Source organism: Cebidichthys violaceus, unplaced genomic scaffold (assembly GCF_023349555.1).
Source record: "Cebidichthys violaceus isolate CVI_PGR_0920_01 unplaced genomic scaffold, fCebVio1.0.p SCAF_37, whole genome shotgun sequence".
In the NCBI taxonomy this organism is placed as follows: domain Eukaryota; kingdom Metazoa; phylum Chordata; class Actinopteri; order Perciformes; family Stichaeidae; genus Cebidichthys; species Cebidichthys violaceus.
Window position 1 is genome coordinate 1,874,812 of NW_027176561.1, and position 24,202 is coordinate 1,899,013.

At 41.2% G+C, this 24,202-nt stretch overlaps 3 protein-coding genes across 4 annotated transcripts in view; 1 reads left to right on the top strand and 2 right to left on the bottom strand.

The window, feature by feature from the left end:
* The first annotated feature begins 662 nt into the window (after positions 1 to 662).
* On the top strand, positions 663 to 13,667 carry sh3gl1b (SH3-domain GRB2-like 1b). 2 transcript variants are annotated; one of them, XM_068725958.1, is made up of 10 exons: positions 663 to 812; positions 913 to 1,014; positions 5,109 to 5,177; positions 6,114 to 6,186; positions 6,270 to 6,413; positions 6,759 to 6,892; positions 6,985 to 7,143; positions 8,191 to 8,294; positions 8,431 to 8,564; positions 10,978 to 13,667. In XM_068725958.1, the coding sequence occupies exons 2-10, from the start codon at positions 970 to 972 to the stop codon at positions 11,169 to 11,171; spliced, it is 1,056 nt and encodes a 351-aa protein (XP_068582059.1). In that variant the 5' UTR covers positions 663 to 812; positions 913 to 969; the 3' UTR covers positions 11,172 to 13,667. The 2 variants fall into 2 exon arrangements, with proteins under 2 accessions (XP_068582059.1, XP_068582058.1); XM_068725957.1 differs by having other exon boundaries at positions 663 to 1,014.
* A 1,828-nt stretch (positions 13,668 to 15,495) lies between these two features.
* On the bottom strand, positions 15,496 to 21,631 carry mpnd (MPN domain containing). Its single transcript, XM_068726011.1, has 13 exons — positions 20,978 to 21,631; positions 20,167 to 20,369; positions 19,735 to 19,956; positions 18,784 to 18,883; positions 18,616 to 18,694; positions 18,442 to 18,538; positions 18,282 to 18,354; positions 18,110 to 18,186; positions 16,929 to 17,097; positions 16,299 to 16,369; positions 16,091 to 16,180; positions 15,893 to 15,985; positions 15,496 to 15,732 (listed from the first exon to the last, which is right to left on the bottom strand). Exons 1-13 carry the CDS (start codon positions 20,979 to 20,981, stop codon positions 15,646 to 15,648), a joined length of 1,365 nt encoding a protein of 454 aa, XP_068582112.1. The 5' UTR covers positions 20,982 to 21,631; the 3' UTR covers positions 15,496 to 15,645.
* A 1,218-nt stretch (positions 21,632 to 22,849) lies between these two features.
* LOC137884194 (deleted in malignant brain tumors 1 protein-like) overlaps positions 22,850 to 24,202 on the bottom strand; it is a 23,016-nt gene continuing 21,663 nt past the window's right edge. The window contains 1 exon segment of the mRNA XM_068725894.1: positions 22,850 to 24,202. This exon segment is cut by the window's right edge and continues 79 nt beyond it. Within this exon segment, the coding sequence (XP_068581995.1) occupies positions 23,246 to 24,202 (957 nt within the window). The 3' untranslated portion in view covers positions 22,850 to 23,245.

Sequence of the window (24,202 nt, forward strand, 5' to 3'; positions counted from 1 at the left end):
TTAAGGACAATATTTACACCCAAAAAAAAGTAATTTGGATGGCTACATTATTTGTCATTCCACTCCACATACATAAGAGTGAAGGATGCCCTATATTGCAAACATATAATGCATTATTACCACCATGTGGTAGATAACAGCTGTTCAGAGACACAATCATGTGCTTGAGTGAGTTTTTATTCGCTGTAACAATTTAACCAAGTGCCTGTGCATTATTTGCATTATTTGCATTATTTGTTCTCATGAGGGTTTTTTTTTCTGAAATACTTGATACATGACATTAACCAAATAGCTACACAGCAAATCTTTGCAAGGTAGGTTTACACTGTAGGAAAACTTTACACCAGAGAGTGAGAGGAAGTGGGTTAATATAGGAGCCCAATTCCTTATTTTTACCCTGAGGCAAGTTAAGCGTTAATCAGCTGTGTTTCAAGCCATAACATATAACAATCTCATTTCTTTTTATATTTGCCAAATCGGACCAATAAGCCATTTTATTCGTGTCTTCAGATGGGCTTTGAGTAAATCGCCTGAGGATGTGAACATCTGGCCTGTGATTCCTGCAGCTGACGGACGGGTGTTGTACCTGCTCCGTCCAGCAGGGGGCGGTGTGCACTAACACACGACTCGTGTGGCGTCCACCAAACTCAGGGAAACTGATTTCTTCAAAGCGGCTGGTGCAGATTTAATGTGCCCTAGATTTGTACTGCTTGGTTTTTCAGTTCGGGGGATAATATTTGGGAGGATTTAGCACACTTATCGCTCCGTTATCTGCCGTGACAGTGGGAACAATCAGCCTCGACGTTGACGTGGTCAGTTGGCGTGTCCCGACTTGGAGTGACGGCTGTGCAGTCCTATGATTCCTCCTAAATTCCTCCCTTTTTCTAACAAACTACATCGTTTAACTTCTAGTTAAATCGTGACCGATTTGCAATTCGCTGGGACGCCGAAGACAAGCCGGTGTTCAAGATGTCGGTAGCGGGCTTCAAGAAGCAGTTTTATAAAGCCAGCCAGGTTTGCAAAAACTTTTTTCTTTTAAGCTAGCTAACTGTCATGTAGGAAAGCTAGCCTCACTTAGCATTATGAGCTAGCTAGTTTATAGTCGGCTTCATGTTAATACCGCTTTGTTAATGTAGCTGGTAGCTGTGTGGTGACAGGAGGAAGCTACCGTTAGCTTTGTATCAGTGTGTAAAATGTCAGTTATTTTTAAGTTGGCACTTTGTGTTCTTTTACAGCTGAGCGTTAAAGTTAACGAGCATCTCTCGGGACATGTTTCGAATTAGCTGAACTATAACGTTCACTAACTTAAGCTAATGCTAAGCAACGTTATTGTGCATTTCACATTTTGTGTTTTTTAAAGCAACGTTACCCAGCAGTGCACCAATTCAGATTGAGTAAGTACACATCCTGGAATACACATTAGCTCTGTTTGCCTAAGGGACTCTCTGGGTGAGTCAGAGCTCTTAAAAGTTAAAAAAAACAATTCACATTTAAGCTAAAAGTTCTGTTTATTCAGAGAAAAAAAGACCCTTCTAATATGTGAGGCAGTGTAACTTCAAATTAGACCGTGTCTTCTTGGCGGTGAAGACACAGTTACCTATTATCCCCCAGTTGTGTGTGTTGTGTTAGTCTTTTGTTTAGTGAGACAGATCAATATTTAGGGCACACGAGGGAAGAGATCCAAAATACCGTTGCGTTAGAAATGCCATTACGGTCTTTTTTTAGTGTCTGAATCTTGGTGTGAATGTTTTTAATTTTGGGCCAGCTCTCGTAGTCATGGGCGGGGACGGTTAAAAAGATTTTTTTTTGTTGGGTCTCTTTTCTTCCTACCCCTGCTGATCTAAGCAGGAAAAGACGTTTGGTTTGTGCCCAGCTTCCTGTCAGGAACACACTCAGATCCCTGTTGGTTTTGGTTGGAAGGGAAAAAATATCACTAAGCTGTCATGTTAGGAGTGTTTGGCACTGACTGTTATTCAAAAACGTAAAGGTGTTGGAGGGAGATAAAGCGGATTAATGCATGAGAAAGTGACCTGAGGAATGATGCAAAGAAGGAGGTGAAATAGTGTCCTTTCCCTTTTTTTATTTGTCTGCAATGCAGCTGCTTTTCTTGCCAAAACTCCATGAGGGTCAATAACGCTTGACATAGATCCGATTTTCTTCGCGGGAGGCATACAGGAAGTTGGCTGTGGAAATGATATCTGTGTCCTGTAGCTCACACATCCTTGTTTTTCTCTTTTGCTGCCTGTTTTTCTAAGAATTCATCGTGCCACAAAATCTATAAAAACCTGAAATGTCGCACTCGAAGGGGCAGTTCTAGCACAAACGACATCACGCTCACAGGAGTTTTAGATGGGACAGTGGAAGGGATTGTTAGTCCTGAATGAAGATGACAGTTTGATTTCTATTTGTGCAGTTTATCAAGTTTATACATGCACTGATATCATTATAAGTCATCTGGTTCTCAAATGCTTTAATTCACAGCTGAAAGTAGATAATGTCATGCTCAAATGTAGGACATTACAAAGAGACATTTGAAATTATATATTTTTTGTTTATTACACTAATAACACTAGCTATGTGGATAAGTCTCAATGTCGCTGTCCTTGCCTTGAGTTTAATACCAGTACAAACAAGCACAGAGGTTTTCAGATAGCAGGAAATAATCTACACATTCCAGCCAAACAATCTGAAGGATTCTGAGCAGCCATAGCAGGAAACGTGATATCCAGTGGTTGTTTTTACCGCTCTTCTTAAACGATTAACATTAACTGGAAGAAGTATCAGATCTGTAACGCGTCTTTCATCAAGACAATTGCAAAGTAAACGGCAGAAACACAGAGTGATCCACCTGGAGTGTGCGCTTACTGCCTTTTGAGTGTTCAGACACAGTTCAATCAGGTCCATGGCTATGTTGGTAAAGATGTAGATTAGGGTTGTGTACAGACGTCATCTGGGAAATCCCCATTTATAGGAGTGACTATCAGTCTGCAATCTAAACCTACCTGGGACAGTATAAACCGGATAACACAGGTTCTGGTGAACGACTGCGGTGATTGGCTCCTGTGTGTGTGGGTGTGGGTGTGTGTGTGTGGGTGTGGGTGTGTGTGTGTGTGGGTGTGTGTGTGTTTACTGATTTACCTGGAGGGAAAGCACAAGCGCCAAGTAAGAATGAAGGAAAACACACACATATACGGTATATATGTGTATTATTATGTATCACCGGAAAGGCTGCTGGATCTCTTATCGCACCTACACTTTTTTATACCCGATCACAGTAACATGATTTCCTCTTGTGGTTGCAGAGCTCTTTTTCCTTAATACCAGTATTTATACCAAAACATCCAGGTGATGACCTTTTTGTGGATGTTTTTGGGCTGTATTCCTTTTGAGCCTGTGTGCGTGTAAACAATCATTTCAACTCTTGACAATGAGTGATGTTTTCACCAGCAGAAGAACAAATGCAACATTACTTAGTGGCTCACAAGACTTTAAGACTCACTCAAGTTTAGTGGCTTGTACTCCTAGTCAGGAATTGGATCCATGGCCCTTTCCTTGAAGCCTTGTAAGGCAGACAAGATAAGATGTAGGAGTGCAGACTGCAATCTGAAGTCTGGGGCTGGGAGTCAATTGCTAAGTAGACGGAGAGTTGAGGCTGTATTTTTACTTGTGACCTGAATCCCCCATGGGCCCCTGTCATGTGCTTACCGCATACAGCAGAGATTCAGCAGCAGAACTCAAAGATCCCAGACTGTTCAGTCTGTCAGCTGCTGCTGCTAGGGAAAGCATAACCATTATGTATTTCACAAACCTGACTTGTTAAATCTGTATACTTAAAGCTTTAATATAAACTTCTGTGACTACACATCAAGCTCTACTGGTCACTCTCCCATCGTGATATTCTTTAAACAAGCATTTCCCTCAGACCCAGAAAGTCTTGCTTATTGCAGTAATCACAAACAGCTGTTTGAGTCACGACTCAAACAGCTGTTGCTCTATCACAGGCCGGTATCTTCATCCTTTAACCAAAGGATTGAGTATGTCCAACTGTACATGCCTTTTATAGTCTAGCTCAGGTCCTAAAAGTATACAACTAATCAGTTAAAGCTGTGAAAATAATCATTTATTTTGTTGATATGCATAGTGTCATTTTATTAAAGCAATAACCTCACCTCAAAGTCTTCAGGAACATCTGCTGTTATACAATACGAATTTTACAAATTAAATTCTGAATTATTCATCCCATTTTCATGCCCTCTGTTGCAGAGTTTCATTAACTGTCCAGACATTTTAAAATGCTCCCTCTCTAAAGTACTGTAGGCGAAATAATTACACGTTAACATCGGGGTTTGTTACTCCTCCCTCAAGACTTTTATGCACAATATCGAAACCGGTTGTTTATGTCTCGCTGTGACACATGTTTTATTACAACGAAAGTGTTGTGAAGCACTTTGACTGGAGTCATGGCATTAACCTCCGAATAAATTGTTGTTTGCTTTTGTCTTTGCGGAATAGTTTTACAAGTTGCTCTGCAAGCGAGGACTGTTGCTGTGTGCTTATCTCACTGCTGGTGATGAGGGTTTGTTTTATGTTCGTCAGATACCATGCGGCTCATGGACACAGCCGTCAAGGTTTTAACTTTTATCTTGAAGTCGCAGCAGTACAGACTCATTATGAAGCCACAATAATTGAATTAGTTTTCCAGTTCTCAGAAATCCTGCTCCACCGTTAACAGAATTAGCCAAGAAAGGACGAATGAAAACCCTGGTAACTGTACAAGCACAGAAAAGAGTCTGTGGCCTAAAAACATGCCGAGAGATCTCACTGTGAAATACATGTGCTTTCAATCAACATGTTTCAGTCTACTTAAGTTGTAGCATATTGTCTGTATTGAGATAAAAGCAACTGAGTTAGCTGGTCCAACGTCTCCCTCGTCCTGCAAAGTGTAAACAACCGCTAAAAAGAAATGTTTATTATTGCATTTTCTACACAGAGCAGGCGTGAGAATGTATGATGGAGAGATGCGTGTTTCCCCTCAAATGAAAACCTTATGAGCAGCATTAATTAACTAGCTCTGTTTCTGTCCCCCCCCCGTCTCTCTATCTCTCTAGATGGTAAGTGAGAAAGTCGGAGGTGCTGAAGGAACGAAACTAGATGATGACTTCAGAGACTTGGAACGGGTAAGAGAGGCATCTTTGTGTGTTCTTAAAAGGGCAACGTCCTCCATCCAGAGCTGTAGGCGTCGTTGGTTTAACACACGGTAAACAAACGCACTGCTGTTTCTGTGGGACGTCCGATCTCGATGTTTACACCCTATTTAAAGCTGTTTAATAAGCTTTATGTTGAGGAAAAAGATTCTGACCTCAAAGTCTATAAAACTCTTGTAAACTAGCACTGTTGCCTCACAACAAGAAGGTCCTCCCACCACCAAAAACATGTATTTCCTTCGGCCAAATCAAATATACACATCATAAAACCAGACTTCCATACCAGATCTGTCGGGTTTCCAACTAGATTGAAATAGATGATCCGCTAAAGCAACTCCTGATGTAAACAGCCAAAATCTGTTTATTGAGTATTTCAAGCAAAAATGCCTAAAATGTACCGTTTCCAGTTTCTCAAATGTTAATATTTCTTCGTCTTCTAATATGATAATGCATTGAATATCTTGTCTGTTGGGCAGACAAAACAGGCAGTTTGTAGACGTCACATTTGGGGTCCTGAAAAAACTATTGTCTGACATGTTATAGAATAAACATTTGTTCTATTAATCTAGAAAAAATATATCATTAAAATCACCAAAAACATGACCAAATCTAATATAAAGACAGAATACAAACACTAAACATGGTATTCGGTTTTTAGGTTTAGTCAGACCAGCACGTTGAGATGCATATCATGTACTGTATCCAAATATGATGGGTATGAAATAACTCCCCGTATTTACATTTTTTAAATACAATACAAACTGTGTGTGTGAACCTATGAGGAAGCGGTAAATAACAAAAGGTTTAAAAGGACACCTCCTCTGCCGGTCACTGTTCTACTCTAGGCGTTGTGATTGCAGTAGCTCTGCTGTACACTAGTGATGTTCGTGTGCTTGCTGTGTTTTGTAGAAAGTAGATGTGACCAGTAAAGCGGTAGTGGAGGTTATCTCCAAAACATCAGAATACCTTCAGCCCAACCCAGGTGAGAAGAAACCCTGTCTTCATGCAATTCATTCAAACTGTTTGCGCTCTGTGACGAAATGCATTTCATCTCCTCTCCTGCAGCGTCACGGGCCAAACTGTCCATGCTGAACACCATGTCAAAGATCCGCGGGCAGGTGAAGAACCCGGGCTACCCTCAGGCCGAGGGGCTGCTGGGGGAATGCATGGGCAAGTATGGGCGGGACCTCGGAGAGGACACTAACTTTGGTAAGACGTGTGTGTGTGTGTGTGTGTGTGTGTGTGTGTGTGTGTGTGTGTGTGTGTGTGTGTTGTGGTACCGGAATGTTGAGGCTTCTTTTTATGGGTTATTTGTTGTACACGGTTGTCTTATTGTGTATGTGGGGCAGAGGCTGAATGATAGATTTAACCAAACTGTTTAAAGAGCTTTGAAATGCTTTTTGACTATTTTAAGTATCGTATCTGTGCCTGTGTTTGGTTTTGCCGGATACTATCTGTTACTTCGTGTGTGGTCTGATGGCGATATGATTCTCTGGTACTGCACTATTAATCCACTATGTCACCGAGCTGTTAATCTCTGTCTGTGTGGCTCAGGCGGAGCGCTGGTGGATGTTGGAGAGTCCATGAAGAGATTGGCAGAAGTCAAAGACTCTCTAGATATCGACGTCAAACAGAACTTCATCGATCCATTGCAAGGGCTCTGCGACAAGGACCTCAGAGAGATACAGGTACGCTGCCAGCATCATTTCTTCAAATTGTCAAAATTGAATATAAGGCAAGATGATATTAACGTATGTTCCCTCTCCTAAACCATCCTCAGCATCACCTGAAGAAGCTGGAGGGCCGCCGCCTGGACTACGATTACAAGAAAAAGCGTCAGGGCAAGATCCCAGACGAGGAGCTCCGACAGGCTCTGGAGAAGTTCCACGAGTCAAAGGAAGTGGCCGAGACGAGCATGTACAACCTGCTGGAGACGGACGTGAGGACTGATTTATTACCGTTCAGTGTCTGTCCCCTGAAACATACATTTAATCCTGATCCGTCTTTAAAATATAAAGAGTAACTACATGCAAACGTCAGGTATGAACAGGACATATGAAATACAGAGGTCCTTGCAGCAATATACAAATCTATTAAAGGATTTCAGAGGATAGCTGATGCATGTTGCCATATCATGTTAAACCTTTCATCAGTTTTCTGTCCAGTTGTCGAGCTGCACTGAGCTTCACCTTTGCTGCCATTCAGTACACACCCACTGGACAAACACACGGCGATAGTTACACCTATGGAGCTGTTCAGCCAACGCTCACACTGGAGATAAACATGTCTCTAAATAGCTGCAGTTCACCTTTAGGTTTAGGAATCATTATTTGTTTGCCCTGTCCGTGTAGGCGAGGAGACACAGGAGAAGAAAACAGCTGACAGCATGTTTCTGATTGCTTCTACATCTGAAGTGATTTGTGTGTTTGTTTATTACAGCGCAGCAGTTGAGGGTTTAGTTTTAATATTGAGCTGTTTGACTGTGAATAGGACCGGTGCTACCTGGAGGAAGTCTGTCTGTTCCATATTTTCTGTTAATTCTCTACTTTCAGACTTATTATATGTTGTTCCCTATGACTTAGTGAATAATATCTATCTGTGAATTTGAGCATGAAAGATCATTATAGACATTGGAGCTAGTAGTTTGACAAAAAATAATCTAAACTTACAGTCTTTTGACTAGCATGAGATGAGGTTGAATGCTAAATTAAGATTATTTTGTCAAAGAAATATAAATGATTTATCATATATCAGCTTCATTGTAATCTATCTTAAAGGTGCAGTACATGGCTACATGCTTTAATGACCCGTTTTATATGTAATCCAGAATAAACTGTTTGTCCATGGGAATGAAAAACACAGTAACTTAAGCAAAGTGACACTGATTACCGTGTGTGTGTGTGTGTGTGTGTGTGTGTGTGTGTGTGTGTGTGTGTGTGTGTGTGTGTGTGTGTGTGTGTGTGTGTGTGTGTGTGTGTGTGTGTAGATAGAGCAGGTGAGCCAGCTCTCATCCCTGGTGGAGTCCCAGCTGCAGTATCACAAACAGGCTGTGCAGGTGCTGGAGGAGCTTTCTGACAAACTTAAAGACAGGTGCAGTAATAAGACCTGACTCACACAAATACCAACACACACTGTTAAGTGCATCTGACTGTGCAGCTTATAGTCTGCTTCTGGTTCTGGAGGTTTGCAAATTGAAAAACTTCAATTGACTTGTCTTTATGAACAGGATGAATGATGCTCAGACTCGACCCAGACGTGAATACACACCTAAACCCAAACCCATCTTTGACTTCGGAGAAGACAACCATTCAAATAACGGCTACTCGACCTCGATGGCCCCTCCCCCCTCACGCAACTCAGGTAAGAAAACAGCTGATGCGCCGGGGCATTGGGAAGGATCAACATATTTTAATTCTACCACACACATTTGAGTATATTACTATTAATGTCAAAATGATGAAGTGCAACGGAAAACAGATGCTGTCTGGACAAACAAAGAGCAAAACCAACTCATTCTGAGGCTTGATTTTATCACTCTCAAAGCCACACAAAAAGGGCAGCGTACCACAGCAGAGTTTAAACAGCTAAAAAACATCCAGCTGTTTCTGCACACAGAAGATGGACCGAGCCAAAGTAGCATGCCTGCATTGAACACATTCCTCAGAAGTCTGACAGAAACTAAGCCGGAAAAATAACTCTCCGCATCGTCAGAGCGATTGCTCAAGACCTGCAACCAATCGGTACCACTGAGCACAAATATGTGAAAGAAGTTGTCTTTTTTATTTTTCTGTTGTCGATTGGACTCAGTTGTTTTCCATGAAAAATAGGACGTCTGTTTCTGCATTGGGGGGAGGGGTGTGTGTGTGTGTGTGTGTGTGTGTGTGTGTGTGTGTGTGTGTGTGAGAGAGTGTGAGAGTATGTATGTCCCGCCCTGTCATCTAGCTGGCATTTCTCCAACTGACCTTGTTCCTCTTTCCTGTGATATCAGCAGAGGTTTTTCACTCGGCCACATTGTCCTTTCGGAAACCCAGATTGTGTGAGTCACAGAATGTGTGGGACCGTTTTTTTTTTTTGTTGTTTTTTGTGGTGGTGAAACGGTCCAGTGTGCTTGCACAGCTTCTGGTGTGAAATGTAGGAAGTAGGATACAAGTGGCTTCTCACAGGTTTGACAAATAATGGTGGTTTGTGTAGCACGTATACTTTAACGTCATGCATGTGGTTTTGTAATAGGTCAAACATCCTGTAGTCTAGATACTGCAGCCTGACTTACTAAAAGTTATTAACGCCTCTTCAACCGCTGGCACAGTCCATAATGGCTTCAAACGACTGTCTAACATACCCTGATGCTATATTACTATATATTATTACTATATCAGTTAGTTATGAAGCCAGTGTTTTGGTCAATAGCAGGAGTATTAACTGTGCTAGAATTATAATGAGTTATTCGTTATTATTTGTAGTGGTATTCCAGTTAGTATTAGTATTATAGTTATAGAGTGTAATACTACAGTCACCCTTAAGCTGTTTGTATTAATACAAAAAAACAAACAGTTTTTCTGCTTTTTATTTCTCACCACCATCTTGCATAATATGCGGAGCATCATGTGCCTTCTTTGTTTTTGTGTGTCCATGTGTGAACAAATAGTTTTGAACCCACTAACAGAGTAGAGGCTGCAGCTATCGATTATTTTAGTAATCAGGTATTCTACCGATTATTCCATCGAGTAGTCGGATATGAAATATGCTCCCAAACCTTTTTGGTTCCTTCTCACCGCTCTCATTTCTCTTTTCAGCCGCTGCAGACAGCTGCTGAAGAAGAAGCTCCAGACATGTAGTGTACATACTCTGAACACTACGTGCTCAGCACCAAACAGACAGAATGAATAATAATGTTTCCTCATAACTGCTGTAGGCAGTTGTTTGCCAGTTTAAAGTAGCTCCATCAATATTTGTACATAAATACATGTATTCATTAATGTTTTAATCGTAACTGGTTATTGTAGGAAGTAATGTAGGGATAATTATGAATGCCATTATTTTTGAAGCAACTAAATCAACATCACAAGCACTCGTGGGAAATTGGGCCATATGAGCTTACAAGCTAATTACCAGAATTTGTCTCTTCATCAAACTGCTCATTAGACGTCTTTCAAAAAAGGAACTTTACTCTAATCGGCATTTATTCTAATACAATCTGCTTTTTAGAGAAACGCTGTCATTAAGCTGCTTCAGAGTTAGTTAAATTAGGTGTTGACATTGTGTTTTTTTCTGCCGCTGTAAATTGCTACAGAGAGTGAGTGACCCAAGCCTTCCCCATCTCTAGCCTGCCCAGCAGTCTGTGGGGGGAACTTGATACAATGAGAAAACTGTTCGCAGACAAAAAAGCCGAGCTTGTGTGTGTGTGTGTGTGTGTGTGTGCGTGCGTGCGTGCGTGCGTGCGTGCGTGCGCGCGCGCGCGCGTGCATGTGTATATAGTCCCACTCTTCCTCTGCTGATCTCCGTGAGGTCACAGAGAAAGGGATGGAGGGAGGAAACGAAGGGTGGAGGGCAGAGGACAGTCACACATGAACCTGGTCTCACAGGAGTGTTGAGTCTGCTTGCAATGCTGTGTTGCGGTTGCTCTGACTGCACCACATGCTAATGTTGTACTAACATATACAAACGTATGTAAATGTGATTACTTTTCCTGAAAATGGCTCTGCTCGCTTTTGGGGTTTGCCTTATTTTGCCGTCATCGTCCTTATTCTTTCTGCCCCGGCTTGTGTTCCCTCAGCCCCGGAGCAGCCGTGCTGTAAGGCGCTGTACGACTTTGATCCAGAGAACGAGGGAGAGCTGGGCTTTCGCGAGGGCGACATCATCACCCTGACCAATCAGATCGACGAGAACTGGTACGAGGGCATGCTGAACAGCCAGTCGGGATTCTTCCCTCTCAACTACGTTGAGGTCCTTGTTGCGTTGCCACACTAATATACAAAGAGAGCTAAGGAGGAGACTGATGGAGAGGAGGAGGAGGAGAGAGCAAGCAAGTAGAGTTAGGAGAGAGGGAGGAAAGCGAAGCCGAGGGCTGGTCCGCAGAATATTCATTTTCACTTTCGGCTCTGACGTCACCATCACAGACGAGCACTTTTTGTTCTGGAGTGAAAAGTCCAGACCAGAATATCCACCTGTGTCCACCCAAAGGTAAAAGAATCCAAGATGGACACAACATGTCGTCACCCGTTATCTGGCAGTCAGGAACATTTCCTGAGGACTAACTATTGTCACATTTACAAGCAATATTTGTCTTTAATTTCAAATTACTGATATGGTAAATATGATTTGTATGAAATCTGGTGATTATAATGGGGTGCCACATTTCATATCATCCATTTTGTGTGACTGCAGTCTTTTTTCAAACTGTTCAGGCCAACTCAAACCTCCCGGTAAGCTTGACTGAATATTATCTTCATTTCATAAGTGAGAACATTGTGCCCCTTAAGGACTGGAGCTCGTCTCTTGATGCCACCTGCTGGCGAGACTGAGAACTACTTTTACCTAAACTAAAACTACACACAAAAAAATACTGCATTAAAAAAAAATGTATGAGAAACGAGACAAAATGAGCCCCAGTTTAGACCATTTTCAGGTTTGGGCCCCATTTGTAATGCTCTTTTTAAAGATCTATGTCTGAGCTGATGGCTTCAGAAGACAACCCGATACACCGGTGTCCTTATATTCAGTATTTGAGTTACGTTAGGCTCAACCTACTACAGTAGAACTGCTTACTGAATATGTGAGAAGATGTTGTAATTGCACCTTGGTCCTCAAATGAGATTGGTGTGTGTGTGTGTGTGTGTGTGTGTGTGTGTGTGTGTGTGTGTGTGTGTGTGTGTGTGTGTGTGTGTGACACACAGACGTACTCCACCATTACACACAGACCCAAAGTTAAATGCAGACGTTGCACCTTTTTTGTCACTCAAGGGAGGCGTGTGTTTGTTGTGTAGAGATGCAGAATGATTCGTTGTTCAGTAGTTGTCTGCTAGTCTGTTCAATAGAGGAGGCGGAGCCAAAAAGTCTTTTATGAAATGCAATAGGAACATCTCGCTCGTTTGTTGAACTAAGTATTCTGTAACATAGCCATATATTCATTTAGTTTAAGGCCCGTTTGTCTTAGCATGTTCAGCCTTTTCCTTTGTTCGGTCTTTCGACCCGTTTTAGGCGCCTGTTATTCGGTGCCTGAGTAGATGACGCTGCTGGTCAGTCTTTCATGTTCATCGATGAGTGTCCCACTATTTCTGTCTGCCCTTGTGTCTTTGAGAATGTGAAACTCCTCTGTGCTTTGAAACTTATTCTAACCCTGTGATTTTGATGATTCACGATGGCTCTGATTCAATTTCTTTGTTCGTGCGTCGGGCTGAGGTGTCGTTCCTGTTCAGTTATTCTATTAGGACGAGGCTGGTTTCTTGTCCTGGATTAAGCCGCAGCCCACACCAGCAGCTGGAGTCTAATCCGACATACGCTGTACAGTATGAGGGAAAGACCTGGAGGGAAAGGGAAAACATCAAGGGAAAAAAATAATTGTACGTTTTTGTCCATTTTGACTTCATTTGGAGAACTTTTGTTGCCAAACATGAATCCTTAGCAAACGCGTATCGTCGGTCCAGCTGAATGATCTGTGTTTGTCCATCACTCCACGCTGCCAAACACTTCCCCCACTTCTGATCCTTGTCTAATATGTTTACATCTCTGATCTTACTACATTTCAATACTTGTATCAAGTTCAGGGCCAAGTTACAGGACTGTAGGAGGTGCTGTCTGGATCACACTGTTATCAAATACGGACTTTGATAGCTTTGTTTTAGTGCCTTTTGGAAAAAGAAAAGGAGGGAAAGTACCGCAACTAATCCAGCAACCAAAACCTAACCTAGCTACTTAAGAATATGGTCATGAAAATTTCTTTTCTACTTTTGGTTTTTATTTCTAGCCTTTGGCACCTTTCCTGTGTAAAGATGAAATGCGTGACGTGTGCACATTTCTGCTCCGTTCTGACACTACAGGCAGTTTCCTGGACATGTGTTGTTTAGACTAATGTGAGGTTTATCAGCAGACCGCCAGCGGAAACACCTTTTTATGTAGATTTTAATCCATGTTTCAAAGAGAACATGTCCCACTGATTTCTGTTTTTAAAGGGCTATGTATTTGTTTAATCAGTCTTAAATGCTTTTTTGAACAGCATTAAATCATTCTGGCTCTCTATAGTGTTATTTTTTTATATACCAGACCGTAAAACATTTAAATTAATCTTTGCATGTAGTCCTATATTATACCTTGTAAATGTATGTCTTTAGATTTAAGTTGTCTTTTTACTGTTGGTATGAGTACAGAATTTAACCGCAATATTTTGTCTTTTATTATCAAAGTATTTGTACGTGCTTCTTCTTGTCCTGTCCCCCCCCTTCTTACAATAAAAAGAAAACAAAGTTATTGTTATTGTTGCGTTATCAATGGCGAGGTCTTCTGACATCATCATGGCTGGCTTTGAATATTTAAGAACATTTGAATTGAGTAAACGATGTAAAACGTTCATAGTGGAGTACGGTATGTTTAGCCTCATGCTAGCAGAGGGGAACAAGTGATAGTGACTGTTTTTAATCTGTAATCTTAATCTTTAATCATTTCAGGAATGATATTCATTGTATTAAAATTTGATTTATTTATATTGAGTTTATATTAGTGACTTTGCTGTTGTAAACATTGCTGTTCTAGAAGCAACATTTTGCTATATCTAAAATACAAATTAGTTCTAATCCTGTTATGAAGTTATTTTTAATTAATGATAATAATAAAAGTAAAATAAGTCATACTATTATTATTAGTTTTTCATATAAATGTATTACTTTACTATAAATAGTAACATTTTATTAATTATAATAATAAATAGCAATATTTTTGTACCAAAAAGAAAAGTTAGTTGATAAAGTACTGCACTGATGTGATTTTCAAGTTCTGAGGGCCAATACCGAGATATTTAAAAAAAAAAAAAAAAAAATATATATATATATATATATATATATATATATATATATATATATATATATATATATATATATATATATATAATTTTTTTTTTTGTTTTTTTGTTTTTTTGTTTAAACAACCAGTTGCAACTAATCTGTACTGAAAATCCAAAGGCATTGTATTCACTGAATGACTTTGGTGATCCTCTGACTTTCCCTCTAGCGCCACCATGAGGTCACCATTTGTGGTTTTAAGATAAATATTTGAACAACTGTTGGACTGGTGGCCAAGAAATTTGGTTTGGTTTATTACTAAATACCTTCAACTACAAACCAATGACATTGTCATCATTGTGTTTATTGCTAATACATGCTAAATGTTAGCATGGTGAATATCGTAGCACTGTACCTGCTTAACATCAGTTAAATCCTCATGTGAGCAAGATAGCACGCTGACGTTAGCGTTTAACTTAAATCAATGTAGCGCCGCACAGAGCCGCTAGCACGGCTGACTATCAGTGTTGCTTTAGAACAAAGTCAATGAAGAACGAACAGTCGTGTTTAAATAGTTCCAGTGTATATATTTTAATGCTTTGTGGATCATCAGCAGGCTTAAGGCATTGCTCTGTCTTCATACATGTACATCACACAATCCACAGTTCGTAATAAATACAGTACGGATAAAGAGGAAGCAAATATCTGGACTCACGTCTCACGTAACCTGACAGGGAGACAGTAGAGGGGCACATTCACAACACAGCACACACACACACACACACACACACACACACACACACACACACACACACAGGTTCATTAAAATAAAAACAATTGTCTTGGCACAATGATATTACTTGCACCACATTGCAACCATCCAATTTCACTTGAGGAACACGTTCACAAAACTTATTGCAGAGTACAGTTCAGGTCAAACCAAGACACACTTGCATACTTTGCTATTGTAGTATATTATTCACTACTCATTTTCACTCCCCCCCCCCACTCAACTACTGCTCCATTGGTTTAGTCTATAAAGGCAATTACAACACATTAACAGTTTACATTGTACACATATCTGCTCATAGTTCAGGATACTGGCACAGATAGGCACATAGGTCCAATAGAGAAGAATCCAAATCAGGAAGGTGGATTTCTGGTCCATGAAATGCTTCTGAAAAATGTTGGTAGTGTGTTCTCTGTTTGGTTTTTGAGTATCAATTGTACATTTCTCTTAAACTCACGATAATGCTGTATCAAAATTACTCAAGCATGAGAGAATTCAAGGCATCTATATGTTTTTCAAGCAGGTTTTTTTTTTTTTTTTTTTTTTACGTGGTTCATCCGTAACTTCAGTCCTGTCAGCTCTGCACAAAAGTGTTTTTTTTTCTTCTTTGAAATGGAACGACCTGCGATGGGAGAGCTGCCCACACGCACAGCGGATCCCTTCAGTGTGTGCAGCTCAGCTGACTGTAGACGTGCTCTAAGATCTGAGAGTAGGCCTGATCTTTGGGAGCGTGGCAACTCAGAGAACCCTGAGGAAGAGGAGAGAACGTTGTGCAAGTTAGGTCGGATGGCTCACAACGCAGGAGGCTGTATGAAGTCCTAAATGAGCGCCAGGATCACCATCACTTGTTCTCTGTCCAGGTAAAATATCCATTTTTATGATTTAAGGTCTTCTGTTAATCACCCTACCTTGATCTTGTCCATCATGGTCGTATCAGGACACCAATACTGGCCGAACTGGACGATGTCGGGAGCGGTCCTGTAGTAGTCAACCAGCAGCATCTGTGGTGGGAATAAACACCTTTTATAATGATTTACAGTATATTTATAAAAAGGCTTCACGCCGATTTGAGTTTCTCCGCAGTATTTTTGTTTTAGTATCTGTACCATCTCATTAAGAACATCACTGGTGAGAAAGTTGTCCTGTACGTAGGTGACTTCTACAGCCACTGGGATGCCGTGGTCATTAGGCCGTTGCTGCAGGAAGGCAGATGATGCATAAGTTAAGAAGAAGCAAAAGTGTCTAAATTAACCGTATCAGAAAAGGCGAAACCGAGTAAGAAAGCTGTGAAATGAGAAGGGGAGTAGTCCTCACCTCTGGCGGTGGTACGACCCAGAAGGGGGTTATTGTGGACGCCACGCCTTGATTGCCGTGATAATACGGTCCTGAAAGAGAAAAGAAAGTTGAGAGCTTAGAGGCCTGATAGTCAGAAAGTTGTGTGAGACAACAACAGTTCAGGATAATGATGATGCCTTCACATGCCGTGGTAAATACTGGAAGTTGTTGCTGGTTTAGAGTCTCCACATAAATGTCTCTTTATGGCATTTATTACAATATGTTAAATGTACAATTTTCTTCTTTCCTTCATTACTCACTTTTTTTTTACCTTATCTTCTTGCAAAAACAGTAGTGCAGTAAAAATGCCTTTACTATTATTATTATTATTATTATTATTATCTTCATCTTATTCCATCACCTTATTCCAGTGCAACTCGTGGGTCACTATTTCTGACACTTTTTGTAATTAATCCTCTGTTTCTCCTGCTTTGTCATGTATGTAGTATCACTTCAGCATTGTTATTCAATATTATTTAATTTCCTTGCATGGGATCAATAAAGTGGCTTTTTAAAAAAACTGTTTTCCCAGCTCCCTGTTAAAGAGATATTAATAAAGATCTATCACGTCATCATAGTCCCGCACTGTGTGTAAAGGCAGACACGTACCACAGATGATGCCCAGACAGGGCTGGAAGCCGTTGTTCGAGCCCTGCAGCCTCAGCTGATGGTCCATCTGGGAGTCGATGTCCTGCAGCGACGGCAGAGCCGGACCTCGCGGGTGACTGTGGTACCAGCCCACCAACGACAGCCCACGCATGAACAGGTTCTGACAGATCTGGAGCATAGTCCACATGACAAGACGCTGATTAGAAGAAAAAAACACTACCTCTGCTTTAATGTTGTTTCACTCCAGTAAAAGTGGTTTAGTATAGAAGAAGAGAAAGCTCAGTTATAACTGGATCGATTCTAATTCTAAGACCCTAAATTAGTACTTTGCAGGTGAATTTTGTTCCAGTTTGGCTTTTAGCTGCAAAGTTTCCAATTTTTGCATATTTTTTCCATATTCTGTTAACTGATTCACTTTTATATATTCAAATACATGTATGTTGCTATGAATTAGAAAATCTGTGGAAAAGGACACTACTTTGAGATTTTGTATTAAAGCTGCAGTGTGTAGGATTTGGAGGCATCTAGCTGTGAAGTTGCAGATTGCAACCAACTCAAACTTCTCCCGTGTGCAAAGAGTTTAGGAGAACTACATCACAAATGGCCCAATCTAGAGCCAGTGTTTGGTTTGTCCATTCTGGGCTACTGTAGAAACATGTGAAGAGGACCTATCCCGTATGTAGATATAAACAGCTAATTCTAAAGGTAACATAAACACAGGGATTCTTATTTTCAGGTTATTTTACTCTTAAGAAAACATACTTATCAATATTATATTCCATTTCTGCAAAAAGATCCCTCTAAATGTTACACACTGTACCTTTAAGGTCTTTAATCCAGGACAGTTTGGTCAGTGCTGATAATCTAGAAACACTTCTGTAAAACTGGAATTTACCGGATTCTTACCGGAGTTTAAACAAAAATATTGTTAACGGAAACAAACTAGTCTTCATATATTTGAAGACTATTTGGGGTTAACACACTCGGCACTGCAGTCACTGTTAACCTGAGCCGTTTTTGTTTCTGGCTTTAGGAAAGACAGATGCATGTTGACAAGTGCCAGCTGCTGAAGCATCCAGCGGCATAGATTTTTAATGGGTGTCATTCAGCTTCATCCTTTCTGAAGCATACATGCTGTTAGTGCAGACTGGTGATTCACTGTCGGTATGTCGGTGTGTTACCTCTTCTTCAACAGCAGAAGCAGAGTCTCTGTCTGCCAGACGGGTCCGACAGGGGAAAGCCCTTAAGACTGTGAGGACTGAAATACATCGACCACGGAGAGATGGGGGTTAAAGATGGCCTTAACCTCATACTCCTGTATATTTCTTGCAGTTACTTTCTTATCTTACTCACGTTGTGTATTCGTATCCCATCGTCCTCCGAGGTATCCCACCACCTCGCTGGTGGTCAGGTGACAGTGGAAGTCCTGATGAGGACAAAGAAGCAGGAAACTTGGTCCATTAACTGCTCTGCAGTACTCAATCACCCCGTTTTAGATATGGTTGTTGCTTACCATTAGCAGCAGTACATTACTGGACACGGCTACATTGAAAGGCTGGAATCTGTTGATGGCTGAGAAGGCTGACAGCTCCACGAGTGTGTGTGGATCTCTGAGGATAACAGTTACAGTCTATCACCCTTGTGGTCGCATAAAGCTTCATTGATCTTTCAGTACAAAAGTCAGTACCTGGCAGCATCTCTGGTTCCCAAGGTGCAGTATCTGACAGGGATTCTCTCTCGGTCAGTTCTCCGTGAAACCATCAAATCTGTAACAGTTAAGATGGACATTAGTTTTACAGTTTGTTAAAACAGTAAAAAAAAAAAAAAAAAATCATGATGAGAAGAGAATTGCTACCGTTTAATCCAGGTTTATTGTTCTTGTTCTTCTCATCTGCCTGCACAGCTGTCTTCCCTTCATCTTCATCCTCATCATCGTCCTCCTCACTCACCAGGCTCTGGCATCACCAAGAATAAACATGATGTGTGACATTGGATAGTGTAGATACAGTGATACATACAGTACAACAGAATGAGTCTTTAAAGTATTTAGTCCTTAAAACGAGTAAAAACAACTAGAATATTTCCAACTTGTTTCAAGTATTCTCTAAAATCAAGTTAAATTGATTTTATTCTTTATTCAAGAGCAGTAATCACTTATTTCTTGAACCACATTTATTATAATTGGAAACACTGTACCTGCAGATAGTTTTTACTTGTTTTAAGAAAATTTGTTTTATAGGAATTATTTATAGAACTGAAATGACTTGTGCTTTTTTCCTTGTCCAGCACTGCATCCTTTCACCTCTTCACGCCTCTAAAATGACTTTCAAATGAAACAGTCTGACAAGCCAACCTGCTCACAGCTCATGACCACACTGAGGCCTTAACCTTTTTACATTAACAAAGAAATGTGTTTTTTTCCTTTTTCCAATTTCCTCGTCCTTCTTTCACAAATAGCCCAGTCTCCTTACTGAACCATGAACTAACTGTACAACTGTATGCTCTGGAAGCATCTGCCACCTCTTTGCTGTTTTATATTTTTATATACAGTATCTTATTTGGGCTTCATCATTCCTTCCTTTAACCTGAAACAGCTACGTTTTCTCGGCACTTAACCGTAAAAAGAAGAAATAAAAGCTGTCTGGAAGCAGCTTTTGGTCTCTTCATTATTAAAGTCAAAAAGTGGATGTTTGACCTCGACACACTTTAAACTTGACACTGCTCATGGTAGTATTTTTGCCTCAGATATTTGAGGCTATACGCCGACCACAGCAAGAAAAATAAAAAAGTTCTGCTCTGCTCTCACCATGTCTGCGCTGGGTTGGTACTTGTGCAGCCAGGTGGTTTTGTACTGGACCAGCTTCTGACCTCGGTAGCGTACAGACGCCCAGCCACAGCCAGACTTCTTGGCTGGGTTCACCAGACGTTTGCAGTGTGTTGCCCAGGCACTGGGGGAGTTGAAGATCTGGCCCGTCTCCACCCACCTGATTTTCCCATCATTCAACAGGTCTCCTACAAAGTTCTTACCCTGAGGGAGCAGAGCGGAAAGACATGTTTAAACCAAACAAGACGTGTGTGCTTGTTTGCTCCTTTTAAAAGCCACTGCTTAGTGCAATTCATGGCCAGTGTATCATGTCAGGTTACATGAATAACAAGTGCAACCTCACGTGACACAACACTTGCATAAATAATGAATAACGACATTCTTACTGTGCCCAGCTGTGATGTGTGTTATTACCAGGTAGTGGATCGCTAGCACGCCGTCCCCCGGCTCCACCAGGCCATCCTTCAGCAGCACTCTCAGGGTGATGCCCCTCCGGGTCAGCAGGGAGCCCCGTCCAGAGCTGGACCGCAGGTCTGCCTCCTCTCCTCCACTCAGCTCCTCCTCATCCTCCTCTCCTCCATCCTCCACCACCTGTGGAGAGCTGGGTGGCTCTGAGCCTGAGAACACACACACACACACACACACACACACACACACACACACACACACAAACATCCACGTATCCTAATGTGCTCAGGTCTGCTGGAGTGGTATGTGGGTGTAATGCTAATGTTAAAAGCCATAACCCGTGGCATGTTGTGCTGCATGTACATGATGTTTTCTCATCAAACAGCCTCTTGTGAAAAGTCATATCACTCAAAGGCTTCCTAATTAGCCACAGCACCTGGCTACCAGTTTAACATCTGTATATCAAAGCTACATCAGGAACAAAGCCAATGCAAATGGCCATTATTTTAATTATAATGACTTTATAATGAAAGCTCCACTGTAATGGCAGCCAGCATCATTCATAATTGCAGTATGCTAAAATAATAGCAGCCCCATATCATGGTAAAATAATCTCAAGGGGCCAAAATAGGCAAAAGATAATCTAAATTGGCATTTCATTAATTACGGCTAAGCTATGCGGTTGGCCTTTTGTTTCCACCTCCCATTAGAGCATGGCTCTCTCCGCAAGAAGAGGCCTGCCCCCCAACACCACCACCACCACCTCTGTTAATTTCCCTCAGAAATTACAATTAAACCCTTCTTTCTTTATTCTCACCCATGTCTGTGAAAGCGACGGAGAGCGCCTTTAAATCCCACTCGGTCAAAAAGCTGCTCCTTTTCCGGGCACTTGAGGCTGTGCAAAGGGGGTTGAGCTCCGGGCAGATCTCACAGATACACTTCGCCACACTAGCTCCGGCTATTATTCAAAAACATAAAATGAAGGCGTCTGTGGCTCTGCAGTGTAGTTTCCTTGTTGTGTTGCTTTAATGTCAGTTCCCCTCCCCTTTCTTTCTCCCTCTCCCCGTCCTTGTCACTCTCCCCGTGTTCTTCTGAACGGCAGTCCGACGCGCCATGCCGGTCTATCTGCCATTATTATCACATTCATAAGACTAAAAAAAATAGCACACTGTCATTAATAATGTAAAATAATCGACTAGGGTGGCCGGAAATGTCCCAAATGCTATTAAAATGTAAACAATGTAGCGATTAATCTGCGTTTCCTCCGGAAAGATGAAGTGTCGCCCCGTGCGCGAGAGCCAGCCGCTATTTTGGCATTTAGGCAGATTAAAAGTGCGTCCTGGAGATTATAGTGTCTCTATAGATAAGACGCACTGCACGGTAGCCGAAGCTGGTGGTTTGTGTGGCGTTATAATACGACGCTACCACGTATTTTACTATGTTATACTGGGGTTTCTTCACTACGCCGAGATGTTCCTTCTTTATCTCCGGAAAAAAAGAAGCGCATTTACCGGGAAGCAGCCTGCGGAGGGCAGCAAACCTCCAGCAGAGTGTCTGAACTGGCTTAAATTCCTGTTTCTTCCACCTGGTGGTTAAACAGGCCTGTGTTCACTCAACAGGAAACAACCGCATGGGTTTGGCTCCCAAAATAGGCCTTACGTCCCCCTGTAATGTGGTAATGTGGTCGTGGAAAGTACGCTCATTCACTAAAGTACTAATTGGATGTACTTCTACATGGCGTACTTTTTCTACTCCAGTAGCCTAAACAGAAGCAATTCAGCTTCTGTTTAACATGTGTTTGACAGATTGGCCTATCTGGTTTATTTTCACAGTATGACTGTAGCTACAATAATCCTGTTGTATATGTTTTATATTTAAAGATGTAACAACATGGCGGGATTAACCTGTTATTGGACCTGGGGCAAACACATTAACAACAGTTAAAATCTCAAGTGAAAAGTTCATTCCCAGATTCAAATTTTAGGAATTAACAGGCATGCTCACACACATACACACACACACACACACACACACACACACATACACACACACACACACACATACACACACACACACACACACACACACAGAGGATGCACCTCAGCTGTTCTCTTCAAGTATTGAATGTTAAAAGAGGCAAAGCCATCAGTACTTTAAACTTTAGGGACTTACTGCCAGAAGATGCAGACGTTTCCCATTAAAATTGGCCATTGTAATGAGTATTTTCATGCTAGTACTTGTGTACTTTTTTTAATTCAGGACTTTTACTTATTACACAGTATTTCTGACCTATGGTATTGCTACTTCTTTTTAGGTAAACAATCTCAGTACTTCTTCCACCACGACTGTCTTACACTTGTATTATCTTTAAGACAAACTAGTTGCTCATCAGTGATCAAATAATTGTGAATCAACACGAGAAGCTCCTGTGCGATGAAAGCTTGTCACTGCAACCTTCAGTGTTTCCAGGCTGTCCAGACACACAGATTACAAGACCTTGGAGTTTCTAAAGTTCTTGGGATATGTTTGTGGTTCTGACATGATTTTCTGTGTTTAGAACAGAAGACATGAAAGCTCGAACGAGTTTCTGGGCTCATACTTTTAATGAAATACATTCATTCTAAGACAACAAAGAGCTTTTCAAATTTTTTTATTCATCACTTATAATAATACAGTCATGCTGCAGAATTACATAGTTCATCTTATTTTGAAAAGGATATATAAAAATTAAATATAACTGTAAAAATGCCCCAAAAAGAAATATACAAGTTTTCTTAAAAATGTGAAATTTAAATGAAATATATATTTTAATTGATCTATCATATCTTTTAATTTAGTTTGTTTATTTTCTTTTTTTATAGCATATAGAATGTGCAGACAGAATCTCATGAAGTTTAATACAATGCATTCACTGACTTCTCTATCCTTCTCAACACCTTGATTATTGATGTGGTCAAGCTTTAGTTATATATGTGTGAGCTTGGTGAAAAACACTTGTTATAGTTAAAGTTATATAGGATATTCATGAGTGTAAATCATCCTTGTCCCTATTCTCTGTGCCTTGAGATCCCAGAGGAAACAGAAACTAATCTGTTGAGTAGTGAGGACGAACCACCACCTGGTAGGAGAACAGCTTTGAGGGGCATGAATAGATTTCTTTTTCGCTGCTTGGAATAAACACAAGATTCTCACCATCACCAGCATTAAATTCCTGAACGTGGGACACGTAACTTCCTTCGCACATAACAACGAGCCTATTGCTGTGACGAATGCGTCCCTCCATCTCACTGGGCAAATCGCTGTTCTTTCCCTCAACCTTCAAACTTACAGCTGGCAAAGAAGGACAAGTGATACCTTCACTTGAGCAATCTGCATCACTGATGTATACCCTTGTTTTCCAGCTCATTTTGCTAAAAGCAAAAAAGGCACTGTTATGAACCGGTGTTTGGAAATCAGATGTCAGACTATAGATGCGTTGTCCATGAATACTGTAGAACCCAAAATCCTTGTAAGTTTTGACTTTGTGGTAGCTGAAGGTGAAGCTCCACGGTGTGCCAGTGTAAATCCTGGGTGTGTAGACATGTTGTCCCTCCCTCAGGTCATTGAGCAGCGTCGCATAGGGGAGAGCGTTAAACTGAAACCCCTGCAACTGGCTGGCATGGTACTGTGAGCCGTCAAGTGTGTATAAGTCCTCAGCTGGTATCAGTGGGAAACGGATGAGCTTCAGAAGGATCTCAGGAATGGTCGCGTTGTCTTGGGCAGCCGCCCATCTCTCCAGTCCATTCAGGATGACGGTTTCATTATGCACCACAAGGTCTGAGCGAGACAGAAGAGCTTTGACCAGATCAAATGCAAGATCCGTCCAGACTGGGGAATGGATCAGGGCCTCACAGTTCCACGCAAGGTAGCGAAGACAAACCTCCTGTAGCGCCTCATCACCCGCATGAACTGCATACTCATAGAAAGAGATCTGAGTCTGGAAAGTGGGATCCTCTGGAAGAAACAGTCTCAAAAGATTTGCAGCCTCCTTCTGAACTTCTGT

Excerpts from the sequence above, each read along its gene's own strand:
- sh3gl1b (XM_068725957.1), top strand. The coding sequence starts at position 970 with ATGTCGGTAGCGGGCTTCAAGAAGCAGTTTTATAAAGCCAGCCAG. Across the intron at positions 5,178-6,113 it reads ACTTCAGAGACTTGGAACGG|AAAGTAGATGTGACCAGTAA; the intron begins GTAAGAGAGGCA and ends TGTGTTTTGTAG. Across the intron at positions 6,187-6,269 it reads ATACCTTCAGCCCAACCCAG|CGTCACGGGCCAAACTGTCC; the intron begins GTGAGAAGAAAC and ends CCTCTCCTGCAG.
- mpnd (XM_068726011.1), bottom strand. Across the intron at positions 18,884-19,734 it reads ACCAACCCAGCGCAGACATG|AGCCTGGTGAGTGAGGAGGA; the intron begins GTGAGAGCAGAG and ends TGGTGATGCCAG. Across the intron at positions 17,098-18,109 it reads CTTCTGCTGTTGAAGAAGAG|ATCTGTCAGAACCTGTTCAT; the intron begins GTAACACACCGA and ends ACTATGCTCCAG.